This window comes from Amborella trichopoda, chromosome 5 (genome assembly GCF_054954075.1).
Source record: "Amborella trichopoda isolate Santa Cruz 75 chromosome 5, AtrichopodaSantaCruz75HAP2 v2.0, whole genome shotgun sequence".
Lineage (NCBI taxonomy): Eukaryota > Viridiplantae > Streptophyta > Magnoliopsida > Amborellales > Amborellaceae > Amborella > Amborella trichopoda.
In genome coordinates, this window is record NC_142340.1 from 2554503 (window position 1) to 2579998 (window position 25496).

Here is a 25496-nt window from a genome sequence, read left to right on the forward strand (position 1 = left end):
GATGAACATAATAGTCTCCCACTGACAAGTCACCTTAGAGGCATTACAGCTCATAAAGGTTCGAGTCTAATTGGGCTGCATAGAAGAAAGTATCCAATTCATAAATCCCATATCACCAGGCTCCGAATTTGCATATTTACCATCTGTGAGCTCTGGTTTTCCTACATGGCCGTCAATATATCTCAATTTTTTCTTTCCACCAAGAAATAGTCTAACTATTTGGCCCATTCTAAATAGTTTGTGCCATCAAATTTAACTGTGGTAATTTGGAGTCTACAAGGCTCCATATTTGATGCTTGTAAAGACATTCTCTATCTTAGTTAAGATCTGGTTACACCTTCGGATTTTAATTAACTAGGATCATATTACACCCTCTAATCTCTTTAAAACAAAAATTATACAGATCTGGTTACACTTCCAAATCTGATCACACTCCCCATTTTTTGAAAAAACATAAAAAAATCAGAAGAAAACAGCATTACCAATATTTCCTTGATTTGGGGTAAACAAACCCTGATCCATCCAAAAACTAGGTTTTCTATAAACACATGATCTACATCCAGAAATCATAAAAATAACTCACCTTGATAGACTCAATCACTGCTGGAACAAACAAAAAATCTAGGAGTTTAGGGCTTGATGATGTCATCTAACCCTAGGGATGATGTCAGCCCTAAACACTATTTCCACACACCTTTTTTAAGATCAACCTTTTTTCTACTCTGATGATAAGGTCAAAGTAATCTGGAGTAACCAAAAAAGCCTGAAGAAGAGAATGGAACAATTACATAGGACCTAGAGAGAAAGAGAAGAAAGAAGATAAAGAAGAAGAAGAGAGTGAGAGAGAGAGATGTATGGGAGATATAGAGAGAAGAGGAGAAGAGAAGAGTGGCGTGATGGTTCAATGTGACCTCCGCGGCTCTTATTTAAAGAAATAGGATAAAGAAGTCATAAACAAAGATAAAATAAAGTTCTGCCCATCAAATACAATAATGCTTAATTAATTTATTTCCAGCATACTGCATGTGTTATATGGCATTCAGTAAGGTCGTTCATACCCTTCCATGCTCAGCTTTGCACTTCGCACTTCTATTTTATATTTAAGGATATGACAGTCATCTTCAGAGATGTATTTATTTAAAATGTTAGAACCGCAAGCATAAACTAGGTCGGGCACTTCTCTCCTTGTAAAGCCGATATTTAGTCTCACAGAAAGTAAAACCCTAGCTAATCGTCCTGAAGATGGAGAAACCTAAACATCAAATACCAATAAAAATAAGGATAAACCTTTCAACAACACATTTAGACATGGTAGATATCACAACCAGCAAATAGAATGACAACAAAAGAATGCACCTTATTAACCCTAAAAGTTTAGACATAGTGTATTGGAAAAAGATTTGGCACCAATCTGTAGAAAACCCATAAGAACAATTCCAAGATCTCTACTTGATATTATTCGTCGAGTAAACGTTCCATGATTTGAAGAGGGGAGCACACTGTCATCGATTTCATTGTTCCCAATACCTTTCTGCTTCTGAGATGAAAATGTCATCCACAAAGCCTCAGAATGACTGATAAAATTACTAAAGGGCGGCACCTGAAAATGTGAAAAAGATCAGTAAATTGTAAGGCTTGCTGTTTGAAGCATGACAATTCTTTCTCAAAATAGACCGACCATAGACAGGTAATATATGCAACGATCCTCAACGAGCTTAAAGGTAGAGATTTCAGATCACCAAAACAGAATTCCCAAACAGTACATAAACACTCCGTTACAAAGTTAGTCATTAGCAGTGTACTAATAAAGCCATTACCTATAACACATTATAACCTCAAGAACACCATACCAAAGTTCAGATTTGACTCATTTTTATATATATTGAAGATGAATTATTTTAGTTATGTGCCTTGTTTGGGGGCCAATAGGGTGTTCTTGTCTTATACTTATGGATATTAGTATAGTAACTGGGGGGACATAAGGGCATTACTGCAATTTGTACATAGGGTCACAAATAAGATAGAGAGGGGCACGGAAGCCAAGAAACACCAATTTGGACTGCCTCCAGCCACCTCTCTCCATCTTCTTGCCTTCTATCTTCAACTTTCTCTCTCTAACTTTTCTCTCACTTCCTCTCATATCTCTCTTCCTCTTCTTTGATATAATTCTTCAAGCATGGTATCAAAGCATGGAGTCCATATCTCTTCTTATTTTTTTTCCTTAAAAGTAAAAGACCGAAAAAAAAAATTCCTGATTTCATCAAAGGGCACCTCAATTTTCTTTCTTTTTCTATGTAGAACAAATATGGTTATTTGCACTTACTGTTAAGACTTTGTGTTCCTCATGTTTCCTCCTTTGGATATGAAGAATCAAGAGGAATAGTGATTGAAATATGTCAAAGTTTGTTGCAGATACAGTAGACAGATAGAGGAAGTTCATGCTAAGCTCAACTAGGGAGATCTATGTTTGTCTACATCTAAAAGAGAAGTAATCCACCATGTAACCTGCTGTTTGTACTGTCTTTTGGGGTTTACAATATTCAATGGATTGATTTAATGCCTTCAAGTGTATCTGGCCTGCTATAGTATTGTGTATCGATGTATTCTCCTAGTTTGTATGCATTTTACCCTCATGGCTAATGAAAGCAAGTTCGGAATTTCCAGCATCAATGAAGTGATTGCAATGCCAGTTTCCTCTGTGAAATTAAATGGGTCCAATATCCAATTATCTCTTATGAGCTCAGTCTATAAAGGTGTTTCTTGGTGCCAAGGGTAAATGAAGTTCTTGACTGCAAATGGGCCCAAAGAATCAGATAGTAGGTATGAAGAATGGCTTAAGGAGAATTATCAATTCATGACCTGATTATGAAATAGTATAGACCCCATGTGATTGCAAATGTGATGTTTCTCGATACTATTAAAGAAGTTTGAAGGCTTTGCATTAGATGTACTCTTCTGATAAGAATATTTCTTGAATTTATAAACTTTATGAGAATATCTTTCTTTTACAGCGAGGTGACTATAAGTGAATTTATCAATTGTAGTATTAGTGTAAATTACAATTCTCTTCGAGGCATGTGGGAAGAGTTAAACATGTATCAGCCATTATTTATATGGTGTAACTGAAGAAAGCAACAAGATGAATTTCGAGTTGCAAAATTCTTATCCAGCCTTAATTCTGAATACTAGACTATTCGTAGAAAGATATTAGCCGAAAATGAACTCCTGTCTCCAAATAATGCATTCTCCTATCTTCAACGAGATGCCATATCTACACCTTCATCCGCCTCTAGTGTTAGTGATGGGTGTGCATTGACCTCATCCATGGGTAGGTGATGGGGACAAAGGTCATGGTGGTGGTAAAGGAGGATGTGATCTTGATTTGGGGGGAGGTTGTAGTGGAGGCTATGGTAATAGAAAATGCACTCACTGTGGACGGATGGTTTGTTAATCAGGGGGAGTTAAACAAGGTATGCAAGTTGGAGCAAGGCATTTATAGCCTGAAGTAGTCCGCACGTGCATAGTTTGATAAGTTCAACAAAATTTTTATAGCATATGGGTTTCAAAAAAGCCATGTGGATCAATCAGTATTTATTCAAAGACAACCCAAGGGGCAATTATCTTGGTAGTTTATGTTGATATTATCATCGCAGGGACTGATCAGGAAAGAATTAATAAATTGACGAGACACCAAGTTGAGACAAAAGATCTGGGACAACTAAGATATTTTTGGGGATTGAAGTGGCTTGGTCCAAGTACGGTTTTGGCTTGTCTCAAAGAGAATATGTAATAGATTTGCTGACAGAAATAGGGATGCTAGGTGCCAAGCTAGTTGACATGCCGATGGATCCAAGTACTAAATTACCAGTGGATCAAGGAAGGGTACTTGAAGGACCAGGTAGGTACAAAAGGCTTGAAGGTAGACTTATCTACCCAACAATCACTCGGTCGGACATAGCCTTTGCAGTGAGTGTAATGAGCCACTTCATGCATCTCCCAGGACAACACTCTAGGAGGCGGTAAGGAGAATCTTGAAATATTTGAAGGGGCTCCAGGATATTGGCAGAACAGTCATTTCAACAAGTTAGAGCTATTCTATAGTTGTTGGAAATGCCTATGACTCCAAATTGTTTCAAGAATCGAAATCATGAAATTGCAGTTGGGTAGATGATTCTTCTTGTTGGAATAGTCGTCTGTACAATGCATCACATGACGCAAGAATCCTACCATTTGGGAATCGTGCTCCAAGATAATATGAATCGAGATTCCTACTTTGTAGGAATCATGGTTCCATCAACTTCTAACCAAGATTCCTAACTTACTATAACCTTGCACCAAACCACTTGGAACTAGGCATGAAATTATGAAGATACGGGTTTCAACAGGCAAAGATTTAAGGTTTGAAATAATCTAAAAGCAAAAGTTTGTTAGTATTAGACTCCATATATTGAGTACGTTAACCCAAAGCCCCATATTATTGGAATCAATGTCTTTGATAGCCCTCCCCTAAAATTGGGGTCAATGTATTGAGTGCCCTTTATCACAGTTCTCCATAAGTACTGGAAACAAGGTCAAGTACCCTTAACTAAGTACTTTCTTAGAGTTTTTAGATTAAATAATGAAAATCAAATTAATAAATTAATAATATATGTCTAAAAATAATACATTTATTACAAATTCTTGAAATCTAGTAATGATGTAAACTAGAGGTTGTCAAAACCCATACGAATATTAGATAAGCCATTTATATTAATTAGTAATAAATCTTCAAATAAATTTTTTTTCAAATTATGTTTAAAAAATTCCAAGCATTCGATAAAATTTGGCAATCACTTTGATGTCGTGGATCTCTATTCCAAGAACCTCTGATCGCTATTCTTAACATTTGGAAGCAAGGTATCATATTGGTTGAATCATGATCTTGTGCACCCGTGAATTGCAAATTTAGGTGAGGTGGAACCTATATTCCAAAGGCATCAGAATGAGATTCAAAAAATAGGGAATTGTGATCCCTAACTTGCATGGATTGGGATTTGTGGAGATTCCTTCATGAAAATGCAGAATTGTGTTTCCAAACAAGAAACGCTACCTAGGGTGGAGGACTCCAGTAACTATAAGTTGTTCTAGTGCCAGTTGAATAGGATATACATAATATAGAAGAGCAACTGCAGTTTATTGTACTTTTGTTGGAGGAAACTTGGTGACATGAAAGAGTAAGAGTCTGAACCAGATAACTAGGTCTAGCACAGAGGTTGAATAGAGAGCAATGGCCCACACTACATGTGAGTAATAGTGGCTAGAAACCTTGATACAGGGGATGAAATTCATGGTTATTGAACCGATGAAGATGTTTTGTGACAATCACGCAGCCATCCAGATAACCAGAAACCTAGTATTCCAAAAAATAAAGCATATGGAAGCGGATTATCATTTTATTCAGGAGAAAGTAGCAAGTAAGCATATATCTACTTCGTACATGAAGTTGAGGGATTAGTTGGCTGATATATTCACCAAGCCTCTTGGTAGAAACTAAGCTTAGATGATTTGTCCCAAGCTGGACATGGGTGGTATTTATGTTCCAACTTGAGAGGGAGTGTTGAAAATTTAGTTCTTTTACTTTTGTGCATTGTTTGTGGGCCAATAGGGGCAATCTTGGAAATGAGGTTGAGGTTGTGACGGTAGTATCCCTTGAGCCTCAGCTACCGGTTTAGGTTTCCATTTCCACTGGCGCATTCGAAAACCGCTAATTATTTTTAAAAACGGGTAGGGGCTTTTATTCCCCACTGATCTACTGAAAAAAATAAGGGGCAATCTTGTCCTTTTTCGTATACTTAAGGGGATTGGAATAATAACTAAGGGATATAAGGGCATCACTGCAACTTGTACACAACTGCAGTTTATAAATAAGATAGGGAGGGGTGTGGAGGCCAAGAAACCCTAAAGGGACTGCCTCTAGCCTCTAGCCACCTCTACCATCATCTAGTCTTCTCTCTTCAACTCTCTCTCTCTCTCTCCCTTCGTTCTCTTTGATATTATTCTTCTCACACTATAAATGTCAAACAGATGAAGATTATTCAAGGGCAAATACACAAGTCAAAGGAATTCTGCTTAGAAGTGCTATCTGAATATGAAAAAACAAAAGAACAGAAAAAAAGGGAACAAGCACGAAAGGAACAATGATACCAAACGGTAAGATTGTATCATAAAAACAACAAACATGAAGCTGCAACAAACAAGCAAAACTATCGGCATTAATCAAAGAACTATATTGTAGCTTAGTGAAGAGCAACATTGTATTGTATCTAATTTAAATTTTTCAATCACTGCCTACAGCAATAAATATATGACAAGTAAAGAATAACTGAAAGTATAACATAAAAATAGACAAATTTAACTGAATAAATTATAGAAAAAATATCATACGGACCCCCAATTTCAAAACTCATTTCACAATAGCCTCTCCCAACTTTTCTCTTTCACGAGGCATTAAATTTCCCCTAAAACTATCAACTTAAACTTACCCTTTCATCCCCTTCCCCCCTTCTCCCAACCCTTTTCTACCTTATGTGGTATGAGAGAAATTGTTGACGTCAAATCGAATGTAAAAAAGTGAGAAACGAGGGAAGGGAGGGGATGAGGGGGTATCTTGATAGTGTTAGGAGATATTTGATACGTGCTTGAAAGAGGAAAAATGGGAGGGACTACATCAGCAAAATAAGTTTAGAAGTTGAGGGTCTGTACGATATTTTCCCTAAGTTATATATTATGATTTTCTAGATGTATATTCTTCTCAAAGGGAAATCATGACCCACCAATTCCATGGAAGTAATTCCACACTCAGTAGTGCTGTAACAACAGTCATTTTCACAGAACTCCTTAAAAATGCCAAGCTGCCAACAAAAGTTATTGCTGACATAAAACACTTAATCCAAGAGGCGACACGCGCATGAAACTCAGAATAGTTTTTTTTTCCCAAGAATAGGGTGACAAACTCAGAATAATTTGAACGGCCAAGAACAATGTCTCTACAACCACTTATTCACTAATTTACCTTATGTCGGACTGCAGAAGAAGACAAGTGTGAAGTAGCATACCTCTGAACCAATCCTTCGTACTGCTAAAGCCATGCAAGTTTCGTTTTAAGAATCAGCTAGAAGTCGAACTTTTTTAAAAAACATCGTAGCAGCTGATTAGTAGATTTAAAATTGTAATATATGTCACTGCACACAAGCATGTATGAATGCCTACATAGAATACCATATTTATAATTATAACGATCAATATATTGTTCAAAGGGTAAACTTCGTAGTCATAAAATTATGAATGTTCTAAGACTATTTGCCTACAACTACAGTCCCGGAAAGCTCAAGTGACTATGTAGATTTTTTTTCTTTACAGGTATTCAGATTCATAAGTTTCCACTCACTACCACTCATGTTTTTGAGTTATGTAAATATTTTAGGATACTAGGTAGAAATGCACATATTAAATTATGCTCTCTATAATGGTACCCACTTACTAGGCAGTCGAAATCAAAGTTGACAAAAGAAGTGATTTGGAAATAGGAAAAGCATAGAGTAGAAGTGACCAAAAGAAGAGCGGGCAGTTTGGCGCATGATTTTTAGAATGAACTTTTTATTACGAAAGCTACATTTCGGACTGGAAAAGTTGAATAGTGTGAGCCTTGAAAACTCAAGAACCCACTAAGGCCAAATTCTATTATGCAATACTGATTGTAGATTGCGGTCCGATGTATTAAAACTCAGATTGACTCATCATTGTACCTGGTCCCCAGCTGCGCCTGATCAAGTCTATTCAGCTGACGCTCTTCAAAAATTAAGACAAGTCTTGTAAACTCATCAAGTCTTGCCTGATTGCCTAGCCAAGTCGCCTTGGGCAAGTCCTGAATTGAATCAGCAAGTTTTAAACAAACATACTAGTTTAGAATTCATTACCTTTGACATTGCAAGAAGTTCATAACTCCATATAGCTATCTGGTCACCCCTTTTTTGAGGGTAATCCTAGAACAATAGGTTGGGATCCATATTTGGAATGATATGTGAGGAGACTTACACCAAGAGAGCACAACTATTGATCCTTTGGAGGACAGATACTCTCACTAAGGCAACAAAATACAATATCCAGTTATACAATATCCCTTTGTCAAATCTCAGAATTGTGACAGAAAATCGAGAGAATCCAGAGGAAGCTTTTGCCACAAATCTCAAAATGGTGGCAAAGAAAACTCAAGTGCATCCAGAGGAAGTTATTGTGCAGGGGCAACAATGAAGAGGATTCTCAAAAGTTTCAATAGTGGAAAGTACTGAGAGGAGCATGAGAACATGAAAGCGCTAATTAGTTATATTCAGGTCGAGGTTACTTTCAATAGAGCCACCAAATGCAATATCCAACTCTATCATATCTCCCTATTTTAAATTCCTAGAAAGGTGGAAAAGAAACTGAAGGCAATCTCAAGGAAGTTTTCTAGCAAAGACAAAATAATGGAGAGAGATTCCAATTAGTGACAGGAGATCTATAAACCAAGTAGGAAGGTGGCATAAGAATGAGAAGGCCCAAGGGGGTCCTAAGGCTCCAATTGTCAAGTGAGATTGGACGTAGGGTATCTTGAAGACGGGATCTTGAAGAAGGGCAGAAATCCAGATACCCTAAAGACAAGTAACAGACCAGGGAGAAAGCTAGGCTAAGGTCCAAGGACGTTAAAGAAGCACTAGAATGACGTCTTAAGAGCATAGTAGGAATTCAGGTTTTGAAAGGGTACACTAACATTGACATTTTAAAAAAAAAAAAAAAAACCAACAACATTGGTACATACGATGAATGTATAAGTGTCTATATGTAGTTCCCTTTTTAATTGGTACACTAAGATTGGCAGTAGGGTATCTTAAGAGCCTGGCTCGTGTCGCCTAGTACGTACCAATCTTGGTACATATAAGTGCCTATAAGTGTCTATATGTAGTTCACCATACCCATATTTTCTTCTAAAGATTAAGGTAATAGAAAATTGGCTTTTTTCTAAAGATTAGGGTATTATGGGAAATAGAAAATTGGCTTTCTTAAGAAGCAAAAAAGTGATATCTTCATAAGAGAGTGAAGGAGGATATAATACCCATCCTTTAAGGTCCTGTTTGATAACTGGAAGCACGTTCTTGAATTGTAAGTTGGAAGTTCCTGAAGAACTGTAAATTAGAAGTTTTTCTGTATTTGATAACCTCCTTGGAAAGTTAATAAGTTCATAGTTTCTGTGTTTGATAACTCTTGGGATATATGGTAAATATCTTACATTTATATTTATATTGATAATAATTTAACTATAAATATATAATATTTATAACATACTATAACATGTGATATATTGTATTTTATATTTATTTTTAATATATATATATATATATATTATAAATAAAATATGATATATAATAAAATATATTATATATTATACAAAAAAGTATATTATATATTATACAATAAAAAATATATGTATATCATATATAATGTGATGTAAAATATAATATAGTATATTTTATATTTATTTTATTGATATATATTTGTATTATATAAGATATTTTATGTAGTGAATTATTTGATTAATCTTTATTTTTATTACATAATATACATATAAGCATATTATATATTATATATATGTATACCACAATATTGTACTTTTTATTTATTTTATTATATAATATATATATATATATTTATATATTTATATATTTATATAAAATAATATAATATATTATACATTGCATATATTTTTATTATATAATTTTATAAATATCTATTATATAAATAAAATATAATATATAATAAAATATATTATATATTATACAATAAATTATATTGTATATTATACAATAAAAAATATATACATTTTATATCTGGGGGGTGGGAGGGGGGGGGTTTCATAAAAAAAGAGTTCAAAGTTTAAGTTCCAATCCTTGAGTTGGAACTTTTTCTTTTAAAGCAAGATTGGAACTTGCATAGTTCCTTGAAGTTTTGTTTGAAGTTCAATTTTTTTATCAAAGACGAAACTTGAACAATATTAATAAGTTCTAAACTTCTAGGAAGACACTTCCTGTTATCAAACACTCCCTAGGGTCACCCCTTTTGGGGTTATGAGAATGGATGTCTAATATAGAGATGGGTATCCAAGAGAGAGAGAGAGCGACATGACATATGAGAGATGGACAGTATTCCCATGAGTTTTGGGTTGGTTAACTTCCACTTCTAGAAAGAGAAAAACTCTATGTTGCTCTTGAGGTTATCTTTTCAGTAGCGGTATTGTGGTGGGAAAAAAGATGTTGATCGGCAATATTGCTCGGTCGGGAGAGCGGGTTTAGAAGGAAAGATCGGTGATGGTTTTTTACCGATATTTAGAGATAGGTATTATCTCTTGTAACCTAAAACTGTAATCTTTATTGTGATACTGAATTTCTTGTTGCCGAGACCATGGATGTAGCCCTACGGGGTGAACAACGTAAATCGTGTGTTGTTGTGATGTGTTTTTTATGTTTGCTTTATTTCTCGCACTCGATTTATAGTTGTATTCGTCTACTTCGTATTTGGCCAATTGAGTACACGATCTTGGGGGGGATCCGGGTGTTTGGGATTCTCGATTCCGCAAGCTGAGGGGTTTTTGAGAACGCTACAATTGATATTAAAGTACAAGGTGTGTACGGGCTATGGTCTATATTAAGAAAAAAAGGAATGACAAAGTGTTATGGATACATGGTTTGAGGTGGAGAAATATGAAGGCAATGTGTTTGTGAAAAATCTACAATGGAGGCAAGAGAGAAGAAATCATGGTTTGACGAGGAGAAATATGAGAGTAAAATGTTTGTAAAAATTCTACAATGGAGGCAAGTATGAAGAAATCAAGAAATCTATTCAATGAAGGTTGTCAATGCAATTACGGTGATTTTGCTATCAAGGCGGAAATTGTTGGGTTTGATGATAGCTAAATCATCGTACCCATATTTTCTTCTAAAGATTAAGGTGTTATGGAAAATAGAAAATTGACGTTCTTGGGAAGCAATAAAGCATTATCTTTATAAGAGAGTGAAGGAGGATATAATACCCATCTTTTGAGGGTCACCCCTTTGGGGTTAATGGGAATGGATTTCCAATATGGAGATAGGTCTCCAAGAGAGAGAGACATGTCCTCTGAGAGAGGAGTGGTATTCCCATGAGTTTTGTGTTGGTTAACTTCCATTTCTAGAGAGAAAAAATATTTATGTTGCTCTCGAGGTTATCTTTTCAGTAGTGGTATTGCGATGGGAAAGATGATGTTGATCGATGGTGTTGTTCAGTCGGGAAAGCGGGTTTAGATGGGAAGATCGGTGATGGTCTTTTACCAATGTTTAGAGATAGGTATTATGTATTGTAACCCAAAACTGTAATCTTCATTGTGACAGTGATTTCTAGTTGCTGAGGCGGTGGATATAGCCCTACAGGGGGCAGGGTTTGTGCACCATGTAACGGCGAATAATTGTATAGAAAAGGTTTTTATTTTTAGCTATTAGGTTGCTAAGTCACATGCAAAGCATCTATTTTCTGATTTTTCTCTCTATTTCTAGCGCTAAGATTGGATAGGAACCACAGTGCCATGACCCTCTATGCCCTATTGAGGAAGCAAAGGCAAATGATTTCATGTTAAGCACATACCATACTTTTACGAATGTAGATTAAGGGTGGCAAAGGCACGGCCAGGCTGAGTCGGGCCCTTGGACCCTAAAAGGCCAACCCTAAGAGGCCATGGCCGATGCTCAGCCCTTCTTTCAGGGTGCCCAGGCCCGAATCCCTTAATGGTTTTGGGTCAGGTTGGGTCATGACCCTTGGCCCAGGCCTGTGGACACCAGACCTAGACATGGCTGTTTAGGGCTAGGCTGCCTGGCCCATTATCACCTATGTCTTCACCTACAAAGAAACAAAGTAAAATCACCCCATCCGAAAATATTTGACAACATGAGTGTAAGTTAAAATTCATGCCAAATAAAATTGAAGAACCCCACACTTAAGTATCACAATGTGGTGTTGCTATCTAGAGCGATATGAGCTTGAATGCAATTCAAATACTTTTTTGGAATGTAAAAGCTTTAAGAAGTGTTTGTACGTATCAAGATAGTAGCTAGGATCATAAGTTCTTTTATCGTTTATTCTCTCCTTTATTTCTCTTGCAAAGCTTCGAGACAGCATTTTATAGACAACAGATTCAATATCCGCAAAGTCTGGGTGACCCAGGTTCATTCTTGCGGAAAACATGTGCTTCACTGCTTCAGCCATTCGGTCGAGTCTAGCGAGCCGCAAAGGGCTTGAGCACTTCTATATTGAGCAAGTATATTCAGAACCTACAACACAAATTGGACCTTTTAATCACCTTCTCATGCACTTGGCAAAAAGTAAACAGACATACAGGAAAATTGAAATGGATTTATTTGAAATGGGAAGATTTGCGTATAAGTATTTTTTTGGAAATCACAAGGACACGCTTTTTATAAGTTTCCATCCATAGATAAATTTATGTTTCCAAATACCAATTGTCTGATCTGATTGGATGGCTAGTATAGCTTGTCATACCTAGCATTGTTTGATTCAAAATTTTATAAAAGGGCATCCCTATTCTCATAGTGGCACATGCAAAACAATTAAAAGTGTTTTTGATTTAATAAAAAGTCCAAAATACATGTATTAATTTTGGGTTTTGTTAAACTATTCCACTTGGTGGTGTATACCTTTAAAGTCCTAAGCAATTTTGGATGCTTAGATACCCTTATCATATAGTGTAGTAACTTTTTATCTAGGGTTATCTTAAATAATTAGTCAAAAGTAAAGTAGAAATTCCTAATAAAAACAAAAAACATTTATTAACAACAGTAGACAATGACATCACCAACATAGTGTGTGACGTCACCCACAAGATGCATTAACTGTTTTTTAACTATTAATAGAATGTCACTTTTTTTTTATAAAAATATCCATTCTATCTTTTTAAACGACAAAAAATGATTCTACTTGTAAAATTTTGTATTACAATTCAAGTGTATTTAAGTGTCAATAAATATTGAGGACGTTACTAAGAAAACCCATTACATTTAGAGATATTTTGCTTATTTGTACAAGTATTTTGGTCATCTTATTTTGTAATAAACATTTTCTTTTGTACTTTTTAGGTGAGCCCCTGTGAGAACAGACTTGTAAAGAAGATGTGCAAAAAATAATCTTTGGTGCTTTTTAGGTGAGCCCATGTGAGAATAGACTTGTAAAGATGATGTACACAAATTAATCTTTGGTATTTTTTATGTGGGGCCATGTGAGAGTAGATCTGTAAAGATGATGTACAAAAAAATCAATAATGGATAAATTGAACATAAGAGAGTGAGTGTGTGTAAGAGTTTGTTATGATGAATTGAGAAGAAATACGCACCATAATCATCCCAACACCTCCAGCAGGCACAGGCACAGGCATAGGCATGGTAATAATCTCATGATTCATGACCTTAGCAGAAATTGGCTTCCTATGTTTATCCCTATAACCATTTAAATACTGTGATTATCCCTCCTTTCTCTTTGATATCCTGAATCAAATCAGCCCCTATGGGATCGTCGTAAACACCGATGCCCCGTGAAATGCGATCTTCTCCAATGTATTCGCAAGTTTAATGTCACGACATATATCTCCAACCTTCAACAGTGTCCCATTCACCATGAACACCTCTCTTAAACCGTCGTCTTTACGTATTGCCTCCTCTGTATTTTTCATTTGAAACTATAGAAAACGATCTATCTCGTATCCGTATCTTGCTATTGCAATTGCAGGTTTCACAAGTATATACCATGGGAGCCTCCCATAATCCTTCCAAGCCTCATAGAGACCTAAAATTTCACCTGGAACTCCAACAGAGAGTCCACCCTGTTCTTTTGCAGACGGATCATATGCAAACATATCCGATAAATGTAATTTATGCCATTAGAATGGGATTTGAGTATTTGTTTTTGCAATAATTGCAAAATAAATAGTTAATCAATACACAAGATTTAGCCACTCTAGCACTATTCTATTTTAGCTCTAAGGGTCTTTCTCTCTCTAATTTTTCTTTTTCTTTTAATTTTTCCTGTTTTGCTAAGTTAATTCTAAAAGTACATAGAATACAATAATGGAATGAAAGTTAGAGAGAAAACAAGTTTTTTTGGTAAATAAAAAAAAAGTAAATTCCCTCATTCTCTTACCCTTGAAGCATTAGAGGGAGCAGTTTCTCGCATGTCATAGCCCTGCACATGCCCATCTGCAGATCGAACCAACATGAAAGCTCCCCCACCGATGCCACTCGATGCCGGGCTAACAACACCGAGGCAGAAGGCAGCAGCAACTGCATGACCTCCCTTTCGAAGGATTCTGCTACCAATTCGTGAACATCGACCATCATCTGTTGCTACAACGGCGTGTTCTACCATGATCGCTTCTTTCTGAACTGGTAGAATCCTCAGAACTGAGTGGCATGAAATGGATTCGATCAGGAACAACAAGAAAATTAAGGTTGGCCACATTGCTGCAAATGCCATAAAATAACAGAGGGTCAATACCACTTGAACTAAATCGTCATGCTCATGATTTCTAAGTTTTATCATCTCACTCATTGGGGTCAGATTCTGTAAGAGAACCTGCCAATTCGGTACATCATAAATGGTGGGAACCATACTACTCCCATTGATTCTCGATTCAAATTGGACGACTTCGATCCATATGGGCACTTTTTGAAGCCCGCAAAAAGTTTAAGTAGGTTTTTGTCACAAACACTCCTTCATCATGCAATAGGGAACTTACTGTTATCAAGCTGTTCGGATTGAAAAATGCCGTGGCAACCTACCAGATAGCTATGACAGCCATCTTCCATGACATGAGGCATGTAGAGATGGAAGACAAAGTAGATGATATGATGGTAAAGTCACGCACCCACGAAGTTTCATCACTCTAAGGGGATGACCGGTTGAGACGAGCTCGGCCCAAGAAGTACGCAGCAGAACCCATTCAGTGGTCCATACCACGGAACAAGCAAAGTCTTCCCTTTATTTCACTAGATAGCATCGGTCTTGTTATACCGTACGGATGCGTGCTTTTTTTTTTTTCCTGGGATGGCTTCATCAATCACATCTGTCACCGAGAAAGGTTTTTCCGAAATTGCATATAAAAATGAGGCGCATTGAGCGAGCAGTGAAGCCCCTCTCTTCATTTAGTCAATTTATGCAGTCTTTTGATGTGAGAGTCCAAATTCTCTTTTTGTTCCGTTGGTCGATCGTTCTCTTCATTCGATCACTCTCCGCTTCAAAGATAGGGCGCTTTTTTTCACTGACCTGTGGACCAAGCGAGCGATGAAGCGAGACTGAATCCTTATCTCGAAGAAGCCCATGACTCCGCTTTAGGTGCTGATTGAAAAACTCATTCATAAAGCAAACTTCTGGCTCTTGTGAGTCTGCCATCAACCAATTGCGCTTGCAGGGTAGGTTGGGCCCAGTGAAGGTCAGCTATTGGTTGTTGGATAGGAAAGGGCCACCTCGAACAAAGCGTTAGGGTAGGGTACTGAGGTGTGAGCTCCAAAAATATGATAAGATATTGACCCGCTTATAAAAAGTAACATAACATAAAGGGAATATAGTTTTACTTTTGATAGCGGTTACAATTCCTTATGATCATTTGAAGAAAAATTTGATAGCTTGGATGTGTCACAAAGTTCGAAAATTTTTTTTTTTAAAGTTTGAGTTTGGTCAACAGAATAATTACGTACTTGAAAATCAAATATACGAGCACAACAAAAAGCAAGTATAACATAGGCAAAATTTAACCCTTCTCTGGTCTAAGTGTCGGCAATAAAGCGCGTTCACACACACAAACAGAGAGAGATGAGGAAGTAAGAGTAATGGAGAAAAATAAGTGTAGGCAAAGCTAAGAGTTGCAACAAAAGCACACCAACATCGAAACAGGGAGAGAAATAACTCTTCATTAATCTAAGAGTCTGCAACAAAATTGCGCACGTACACAAACACAAACACAAACAGAGACAGAGAACAGTGGAGGAGTTGGCAAAGTAACTCTAGGCGAAGCTAAAAGCCTTCACAGATTAATGTGCAAATCCGAGAACCAACACAGTCAGAGAGAGAGGGGTAAACCTTGGTAATCTGAAGGCCTGTATCAGAAGTATGTGCACAGAGAGTAACAATGGTGCTTAGAGAAAGAGCAGTGGATGAACAACTACCTGCTAATGAAAGGAAAAAGAAAATATTTGTAGGGAAGCCAAAAAGCTGTCTTATGAATGCACACACAGCGACTCAGCCAAAAAGCTGTCTTATGGGCACACAATGGGAGGCCCATTGCAATATTTGGCTTTGAAAAAAACAAAAAAAAGAAAGAAGAAAGAAAAAGAAAAGAAGAAGAAGGAAAATACAAAGGGATTGTATACAAGAGACCATTTACCTTCAGTACTTATAACTATTAATTAATCAATAATATATAAATATACGGAAAATAACAATTCTGGACAGATACCAACAATAATTGATAATTACTAACTAATCTTGAGATACCTATTGACACTTAACCTTATCAAGAGATATATATCCATATAATTAAGATATATATATATATATATATATATATATATATATATATATACACACACACACACACATGCTAACACTCTCACTCAAACTTAAGATGCTTTTTCACAAAGCAGCTGGAATTTGAACAATAGTTGTATAATTAAATCTTCACGTGCACCAATAGAACCAATAGAAGCAGTGGACTCTTGCTTGAACAATAAGCACAAAATGACACTTCACAGAATGACACTTGAAAGAGCCAACAAAACTCGGTATGAATCCGAGACAGATTCAACAACTCGCAGTTCGAGACAGGTTCACTAACTCGTAGTCCAGAACACATGCCAGAACAACGACAATGGCTATTTTACAGAGAGTCGAAACAGACTCGACAGAGCGTCGAAACATGACTCGGAGGCATTTGACAATGCTTCCTTGGTCTATGACTTTCTTTCACTAAACTGAGAGTGTTGATTGATTCAACTATGGACGAAGATGAGATATGAAGTTTTTGTTAAATTGAGAGTATTGATTGATTCAAACAGAGACGAGTAGGAAAGTTGAAGTTTTTGGACGAAGATTAGAGCTGAAGTTTCTGTGCTTTAGAAACAAAAGTTTAGTATATAGATGGTGCAAGCTCTCTTATGCTGCTTTGGGAAGGAGGGGATTAGATTGCTAGTGTAGCGTTGGGCTAAACAAGGGCGAGAGCAAGCAATGCAATTCGATGCAAAACGGTGATGAGAGTAAGTGGCCTTTCGGAAACATAGCCTCATAAAATTTCGCGACTTCGCCGACCTAAGATCTGAGGTCGGTGAGCCCAAATCTTGGGTTGAATAGTCTAGAGCTCCGATACTATATTAAAAACTCAGAATACTGCAGAGATATCTCTTTTTATTTATTAATCAAGAATATACAAGACACGTATAAATATACGGAAAATAACAATGCTGGATAGATACCAGTAGCTATTGATAATTACTAACTAATCTTGAGATACCTATTGACATTTAACCTTATCAAGAGATATATATCCATATAATTAAGATATATATATATATATATATATATATATATATATATATATATGTGTGTGTGTGTGTGTGTGTGTGTGTGTGTGTGTGTGTGTGTGTGTGTGTGTGTGTGTGTGTGTGTGTGTGTGTGTGTGTGTGTGTGTGTGTGTGTGTGTGTGTGTGTGTGTGTGTGTGTCATAAAGTTCAAAAAAATTTCTTTGAACTTTGAGTTTGGTTAATAAAATAAATTTAGCCACCCAAATACAAATGGGTCAATTTTGGGTGAAAATTACAAGGAAGGTTTGTCAACTCACATTTTTTTATTTTTCCAAAATTGTCACTCCATATGAGGATCATATCCATGATTTTTTTTTTTAATTTTTATTTTCTTTGCTATTAGGGCTCTAGGCTTAGTTCTAAAGTAGTTCAAGGTCCCTATCTTTAGACCGCTCTTTATTTCTTTTTTGTGGAAGAAAAAAGAAGTATGTGGATGGGGGCCTCGAACCACTCTCTAGACTGATCCAGGTGAGCCTTACTAACAAAAAACTAAAAAAATAAAAAATAAAAATTGATCTAAGGAGAGAATCTTTAGACCAAGGGATAATTTAGAAAAAATTAAGAAAAACGTGGGTGGACCGACCTTTCATGTATTTTTTGCTAAAAAATACCTCAATTCATTGCTAATATTTTTTATTTTTCATTTCAAGATCCAATATGTAATAATCCTAAAATTTTTTTTAAAAAAAAAAAAGAAAAAAAAAAAAGAAGAGAGAAAAAAAACTTTTAATAAAAGATGGTCCACATGAGTATGATGGTCCTTAGGGACCATCACTATTTTCAAAAGCTTTTGGTTTAAGCTTTTCCTTACCTTTGCCACGTTCTTTAGTTGACATGGGGTTTTAACCAGCGTTTTAAAAATCGCCGAGACTCGGAATTCACGAAAATGGACCGGATCGGTTTGAAAATCGGAAATCGTCCGGTTCTAGAGAGAACCGGACGATTCCGCACAGTGACTCACCGATTCACTGTGCGGAATCGGCGAGTCCGTGAAGAACACGGGTTGCACAGTGTTCTTCACGGGATTCTTTGAAATTTGTCATTTTTTGATCATTTTTCTTGTTTTTTTTGGCATGTGATCTGATTTGCATGCTGTAAACAGCTTTATTCAGATTTTTGAAGGATTAAATGGTGGAAAAATTGGTTGTTTTTGGATCACGAAAAATTCGGGGTTTAGGGTTTCCGCCTTTTCTGAAATTTCATGCAAAATAGGGCATGAATCTTTTAAAATTTGTAGGCATTTTGATCTTAAAGCTGTGAATCAAAACCTTTTGTTACTAATTTGTGATAATCGTTGAGAAAAACAGAGTTTTTTGGAGATTGAAGGCTTCGGTTCACAAAAACAGGTAAGAACTTTGGGTTTTTTTTTTTTTCCACCATTTGATTTATTTCACGGCATATTTTGAACATAATGAGTTCAATAATTAGGGTTTTTAATCTTTATTGTGTCTAGTATGATTTAAAATTTTCAATTTTACGTAATCTGGTCAATTACAGCAAGAAATTTGATATGAACAGTGAGATGTCTGCGGAACCAAATTCCGCTGTTTTTTTTTTTTTTTTTCCGCCTTTTGATTTTGTTTTCATGATATATTAGAAATAATGTGCTAAAAATTTAGGGTTTTGATTCCTTATATTGTTGTTTATCAGAAAATATACTCAATTGGATGTAATTTATTTACTTAGAGGTGAATTTTTGAGTTAAAATCGTTTATGTAAAACGACTCTGTGAAGAAGAAACTTTTTTTTTTTTTTTTTTTTTGTAGCCCATGATAGAATTTTTTGTAATCCATGATCGAATTTTTTTTAATCCATGATCGAAATGTTTGTTTTTTTTTCTTGTAATCCATGATTGAATTTTATTTTTTATTTTTTATTTTTGTAACCCATGATAGAATTTTTTGTAATCCATGATCGAATGTTTTGTAATCCATGATCGAAATGTTTGTTTTTTTTGTAATCCATGATTGAATCTTTTGTTTTTTATTTTTTATGTAATCCATGATAGAGTTTTTTGTAATCTATGATTGAATTTTTTGTTATCCATGATGTAATTGTTTTTTTCTTTTTTTGTAATCCACGATCGAATTTTTTGTTTTTTTTTGTTTTTTTTTTTGTAATCCATGATCGAATTTTATGTAATCCATGATCGAATTTTTTGTAATCCATGATAGAATTTTCTGTAATCCATGATCGACTTTTTTGTAATCCATGATCGAAATGTTTGTTTTTTTTACTTGTAATCCATGATCGAATTTTTTGTTTTTTTTTTTTTTTTGTAACCCATGATTAAATTTTTTGTAATCCATGATCGAATTGTTTTTTATGTTCTTGTAATCCACGATCGAATTTTTTGTTTTTTTATGTTTTTTTTTTTTTTTGTAATCCATGATCGAATTTTATGTAATCCATGATCGAATTTTATGTAATCCATGATCGAATTTTTTGTAATCCATGATCGAATTTTTTGTAATCCATGATCGAATTTTCTGTAATCCATGATCGAATTTTTTGTAATCCATGATCGAATTTTTAGAAAATTTGTGATTTTTTTTTTTTAATCCATGATCGAACTTTTTGAAAATTTGTTAATTTTTTTTTTTAATCCATGATCAAATTTTTTGAAAATTTTCTGTACTTTTTTTTTTTTTATTTCTTTTTATCCATGATCGATTTTTTTGAAAAATGATGATTTTTCGAAAAGATGTGAAAAACGTGATAAAGTTTTGATTATCATGATGTATTAAACCCAATTTTTAATTTTTATTGTTTGAGTTTGCTGTAATTTTTTTTTTTTTTTTTCCATGATCGAATTTTTTGTAAAAATGATGATTTTTCGAAAAGATGTGAAAATCGTGACAAGGTTTTAATTATCATGAGGTATTAAACCATATTTTAAATTTTTATTGTTAAAGTTTTTGTTGAAAAAATTGTATGTTGATGGATTATTTATGCAAAAAAATGCATGTTATTATATTTTCAATACAAACCTGTATTTTTTTTATCTGTTGTTCATGGATTTTTTAGTTGGAATGACTGATGTTAGCCTGCTCTTTGAAGAATTGTTTTTATTATTAATTTTTTAATGCAAAAAATGTATGTTCTTGATAATTGAGTTGTAGCCATGTTTGGAGCTTGCATTTTGTATTATTCTAAATGTTTGTAATTGATATGTACGAAAATATTATTGTCAAAAAAGGTATTTTGCAATAACAAATAACAACGAATATGACTACATGAACTACCGCAACATATTATCACTACATATGGTGATTATTTTTCTTTTTGAACTGTCAGGTTAATTTAAACTTGTTACATCTTAAAACAGTTGAATCATGTCAAGATCTACAGAAGACCCTGCATGGCAACATGGGGTCAGACTTGATCCTAACAAGAAAGACAAAATTATTTGTAATTACTGTCAAAGAGTGATAAGTAGTGGGGTACATGGGTTCAAGCAACACTTGGCAGGGGTTAAGGGAGAAGTTTCTGCATGCACTAGTATCCCTAGTAATGTAAAAAAACAGATGGTGGCAATTCTTAATGCTAGCAAAGGTAAAAAAATTGCCAAACATAGGATGAACGAGGAGATGGCTAGTTTATATACACCATCAAGCAGGAATGATACAGAAGAGCAATATAATTATAACCTAGAAGAGCAATATAATAATGAGCTGGACATGGCCACAAGATTGAGTTTACATGAACAATATCAGAGGGAATGTGGGTTAGAATGCCTGGTGGGTCTAGCTCAGACATGCATGGTGGGCCTAGCTCAGACATGCATAGTAGGCCTAGCTCCGATATGCATGGTGGGCCTAGTTCAGATATGCATGGCGGGTTTAGCTCGAGTATGTATGGCGGGCCCAGCTCAAATATGTATGGAGGGGTTGGTGGCAATATGTATCAAGGAGAATCAGTTGTTGAAAAAATTGTTTCTAAGTTACCTAGGAGTGCCAGTATTGCAGGTCATGGTCGTAAAGACCCATTTCTCTCAAAGCCTAAGTCACAACAGATGACCCTAAAAGGCATGGTTAAAGGTACAAGAAACATGTTAGGGAGATATGTTAGTAAATGGTTCTACGATAAAGGGATTCCCTTTGATGCAGCCAATAGCCCATATTTTCCACCTATGGTTAGTGCAATCCAGAGAGCCGGGCTCGGGGTAAAACCCCCGACGGCATATGAGCTCAGTGGGCCAATATTAGATGAAGAGGTAGAGGAAGTTAAAAAGTGGATTGAAGAATATAAACAGAGTTGGCCAAGGACAGGAATTACTCTCATGATTGATGGTTGGTTGAATAAAGTTAGCAAAAAGGAGTTTTTAAAGTTCTTGGCCTATTCCCCAAAAGGTACAGCTTTTTTGTCTAGCAAAGACGTATCAGGGACGAAGAAGGATGCAAACTTCTACGTACGACTATATGATCAGATAGTGGAGGAGGTGGGATATAAGCATGTAGTCCAGTTTATTACAGACAATGCGTGTGCATGTGTTTCTGCGGGTAGCAAGTTGATGGATAAGAGGAAGCATCTAGTATGGACCCTGTGTGCTGCACACAGCATCGATCTTATGTTAGAGGAAATCGGTGAGATCAAAATTGTGAAGGAGACTCTAGATGAAGCAAGGTTGGTGTCGAGATTTATATACAACCACTCTAAAATATTATTTCTGTTTAGAGAACACTCTAAGAAAAAAGAGATAATCAGGCCTGCCATAACCCGCTTTGCGACCGATTACTTAGCTGTGGACTCCATTCGACAATCTGAAGGTGCATTAAAGAGATTGTTTACTTATGAAGAGTGGTTAAATGACCGCCTCTCGAAGTCCAGTACCGGTATAAAAGTGGATAACATAATCTCAAATAGGCTGTTCTGGTCTCGATGTTCCAGTGTTGTAGAGGCCACGGCCCCTTTGGTCACGGTGTTAAGAATGGTGGATGCTGATAAGAAAGCTACCATGGGTATCCTTTATGAAGGTATTGAGAGGGCGAAATCAGCTATTGGGGAGAAGTGTAATTTTGCTAGCAAAGTGATCGAGATTATAGAAAAGAGGTGGAACACCAAATTCAGACGTCCAATTCATTATGCTGGCAAATATATATTTATATCATTACAATGTTTCAGTTTAAATCATTTTTTTATGAAATTGTAAATGACATTTTTCTACTTATATATTTTTTAGGTTACTACTTCAACCCAAAATTTTTCTATTTGACACCTGAACAACCCCACAAGATTATGGAAGGGATCAGATACATTATTGCAAGGTTGGAGAGAAGCCATCAAAACCAAGTAGCAGCAATACAAGAGGTATTATTTAATGTTTGGGTAAGAACTTCATTGAGTTGTTATATTTGTGAGGAATAATGCACTAAAACGTAATATATTTGTTTTAGCTTGCTATGTATAGGGATGTTATAGGATCCTTCGGAACTAGACTTGCCAGAAATTCTCGAACTATGATGGATCCAGGTTATCCCCTCGCTAATATTTTGTTTATTCATATAATTAATCTTATGAATTGTTCTTGCCCTTACAATGCTTTTTACATTTTAATCCAGCTGAATGGTGGGAGATATATGGTACTGATGCACCTCACCTAAAGAGGATAGCAATCAAGGTGCTCTCTTAGACATGTTCTGCTACTGGCTGTGAGTGCAACTGGAGTACGTTCCAATGGTTGCACACTACTAGCAGGAATCAACTCGCTTCTGAGAAGCTTCATAAACTAGTCTACGTTCATTATAATTTAAACCTCAGAGAGCGACAAATAAGAAGGAAGCTTGAAGACTATGGGCCGATAGACTTAGACACAATATTTGTCACAGACACAGCAGACCAATAGGTAGTAGAAGAGGAGGAGCCAGTGTTGCACAAAAGAGCGTTCCTTGAGGCTATCGGTGATGAAGATATTGAAGAAAGTGATGAGCGGCATGAAAGAGGAAGCAGCCAGCCAATGTATCCACAATATGTCGGTGATATTGCACCTAATGAGGGAGAGTGGGAAGGGGGTCTAAGAGAAAATGAGAGAGATGATGATTCTGAGGCCACCCTATCCCAGCCATATTATTCACATATCGAGTCCCAACAGCAACAGTGTAGGGATGAGCACGACAGTGCAGGTGAGCATGAAGGATGGACAAGCTTTGGGGATTTTGGATTGAGAACACAACAAAACACTAACACTCAGGGATTTGGGAATAGTCAGACGCCCGCTAATATCGATGATTCGTTTTTAGATCGAATCAATGAATTGTCAAACGAATTCAATCAATGGCACCAGCGTGACCAAGAAGAATAACAACGTCGTCTATCATTTTATTTTTAGATCGTATGTTACTAATTTTATGCTTTATTATAGTCCATGTATGTTGATATACTTATTCCATGATAATTCTATGTTTATCCTTTTGTGTGATGTAAATTAAATGTTGAATGGCGATTCATGCAGGGAAAGAACATATCAATATTCGCATATTCATTCAAAAACATGAAAATTCTTAATGGAGTACCCTCATTTTTTATTGAATTCCTAAAAAACAATATTTATAATGAATTTTAATAATTTTTTCAGATTTTTTTGAAGCTTTATTCTGACCGATTCACCCAATTCCCGATCCGGATCGCCGATTCGCCTATCCGGATCGATTTTTGGAAAGCCCGATCCGGGTCACCGATCCGGTTTTTAAACCATTGGTTTTAACATTTCAGGAGTAATATAACTGTTACACCGATGAGGTGTAACTTAATAAAATAATATAATAAAGTGTTTTAAGAATTTAAATAGGAGAGGTGAGGACTTCCATCCTAGAAAATTTTGAGATCTCTCTCTCTCTCTAGTCGAAATGCAGTGAGCTCTTTCTCTCTCTAGCCGAATTTTTAATGAAAGCTCCCTCTCAAATATTTTAGGTAAGTGGCCTCATTGTCTCGAAAAATAGTCCATTCTTTTTAAAAATAAAATGAAATAATTACTTCTGTTTATTATCATGAATTTTAGGCACGATAAATTTTATGCGCAAACGACGTCATTATTTCGAAGAATAATCTTTTTAGTAAAAATGGTGACATTTTATCTATTGTAAAATAGTTTAAATGCTATATACTCTTATAAATAAATTTATTTATTTTTCTTGTCTATTGTTAGAAAATTTTAGATATTGTAAAATTATTAAAAATAAATGTGATATTTCTGCTTTTAGTAAAATTATGAGATTTCTTTCTATTGTTTTTTAATATTTGGACATTGTAAATTTCATGTGCAAATGACTGCCTTATTATTTGAAAACTGATATTTTGTATTTAATTATAGCATTGTCTGTGAAATGTTCATTTGCGAATTGATATCCCATAAATTGTGATAATTCTGTATTCATGAATTTCTATAAGAGTTTTTCTATCGATATTAGATTGGCAATTATTTTAGAATGTCTTTACAAACTGCTACCTTTCTTCATTTGAGCCCAAAATATTTGACTGGTTATTTTAGAAATGTTATTGAAAGCGATTGTTATCAATGGTTTCAATGAAATTCATATTAATAATTTCAGTGATATGTTGAGTACATGATATTGCTGCTTTCGAATGTTTAAAGAGATTTAAAAATACTTTAAGTATGCAAGTGGACTCATGCGATTCGCCGGTGAGGTATAAGTGGACCTATCTGAGATGTCGGTAGGGATTAAGTGGACTCATCCGGTATGCCGGTGAGGTATAAGTGGACCTGCAGAGATTAAGTGGACCTATTTGGGATGCGAATAGGGATTAAGTGGACTCATCAGGACGCTGATGGGGTATATAGGTGACCTACTTGGGACGCCA

General features: G+C 35.5%; 1 protein-coding gene across 3 annotated transcripts; it reads right to left on the bottom strand.

Moving 5' to 3' along the window:
- Window positions 1-1099: 1099 nt before the first annotated feature.
- On the bottom strand, window positions 1100-15311 carry LOC110006346 (glutathione hydrolase 2). Of its 3 annotated transcripts, XM_020672976.2 has the most exons (7): window positions 14843-15311; window positions 14248-14567; window positions 13445-13930; window positions 12134-12368; window positions 7052-7114; window positions 6813-6890; window positions 1100-1600 (listed from the first exon to the last, which is right to left on the bottom strand). In XM_020672976.2, the coding sequence occupies exons 1-3, from the start codon at window positions 14922-14924 to the stop codon at window positions 13787-13789; spliced, it is 546 nt and encodes a 181-aa protein (XP_020528635.2). In that variant the 5' UTR covers window positions 14925-15311; the 3' UTR covers window positions 1100-1600; window positions 6813-6890; window positions 7052-7114; window positions 12134-12368; window positions 13445-13786. The 3 variants fall into 3 exon arrangements, with proteins under 3 accessions (XP_020528635.2, XP_088722909.1, XP_088722910.1); XM_088866783.1 differs by having other exon boundaries at window positions 14248-15311; XM_088866784.1 differs by lacking the exons at window positions 1100-1600; window positions 6813-6890; window positions 7052-7114 and having other exon boundaries at window positions 11993-12368; window positions 14248-15311.
- Window positions 15312-25496: the final 10185 nt, after the last annotated feature.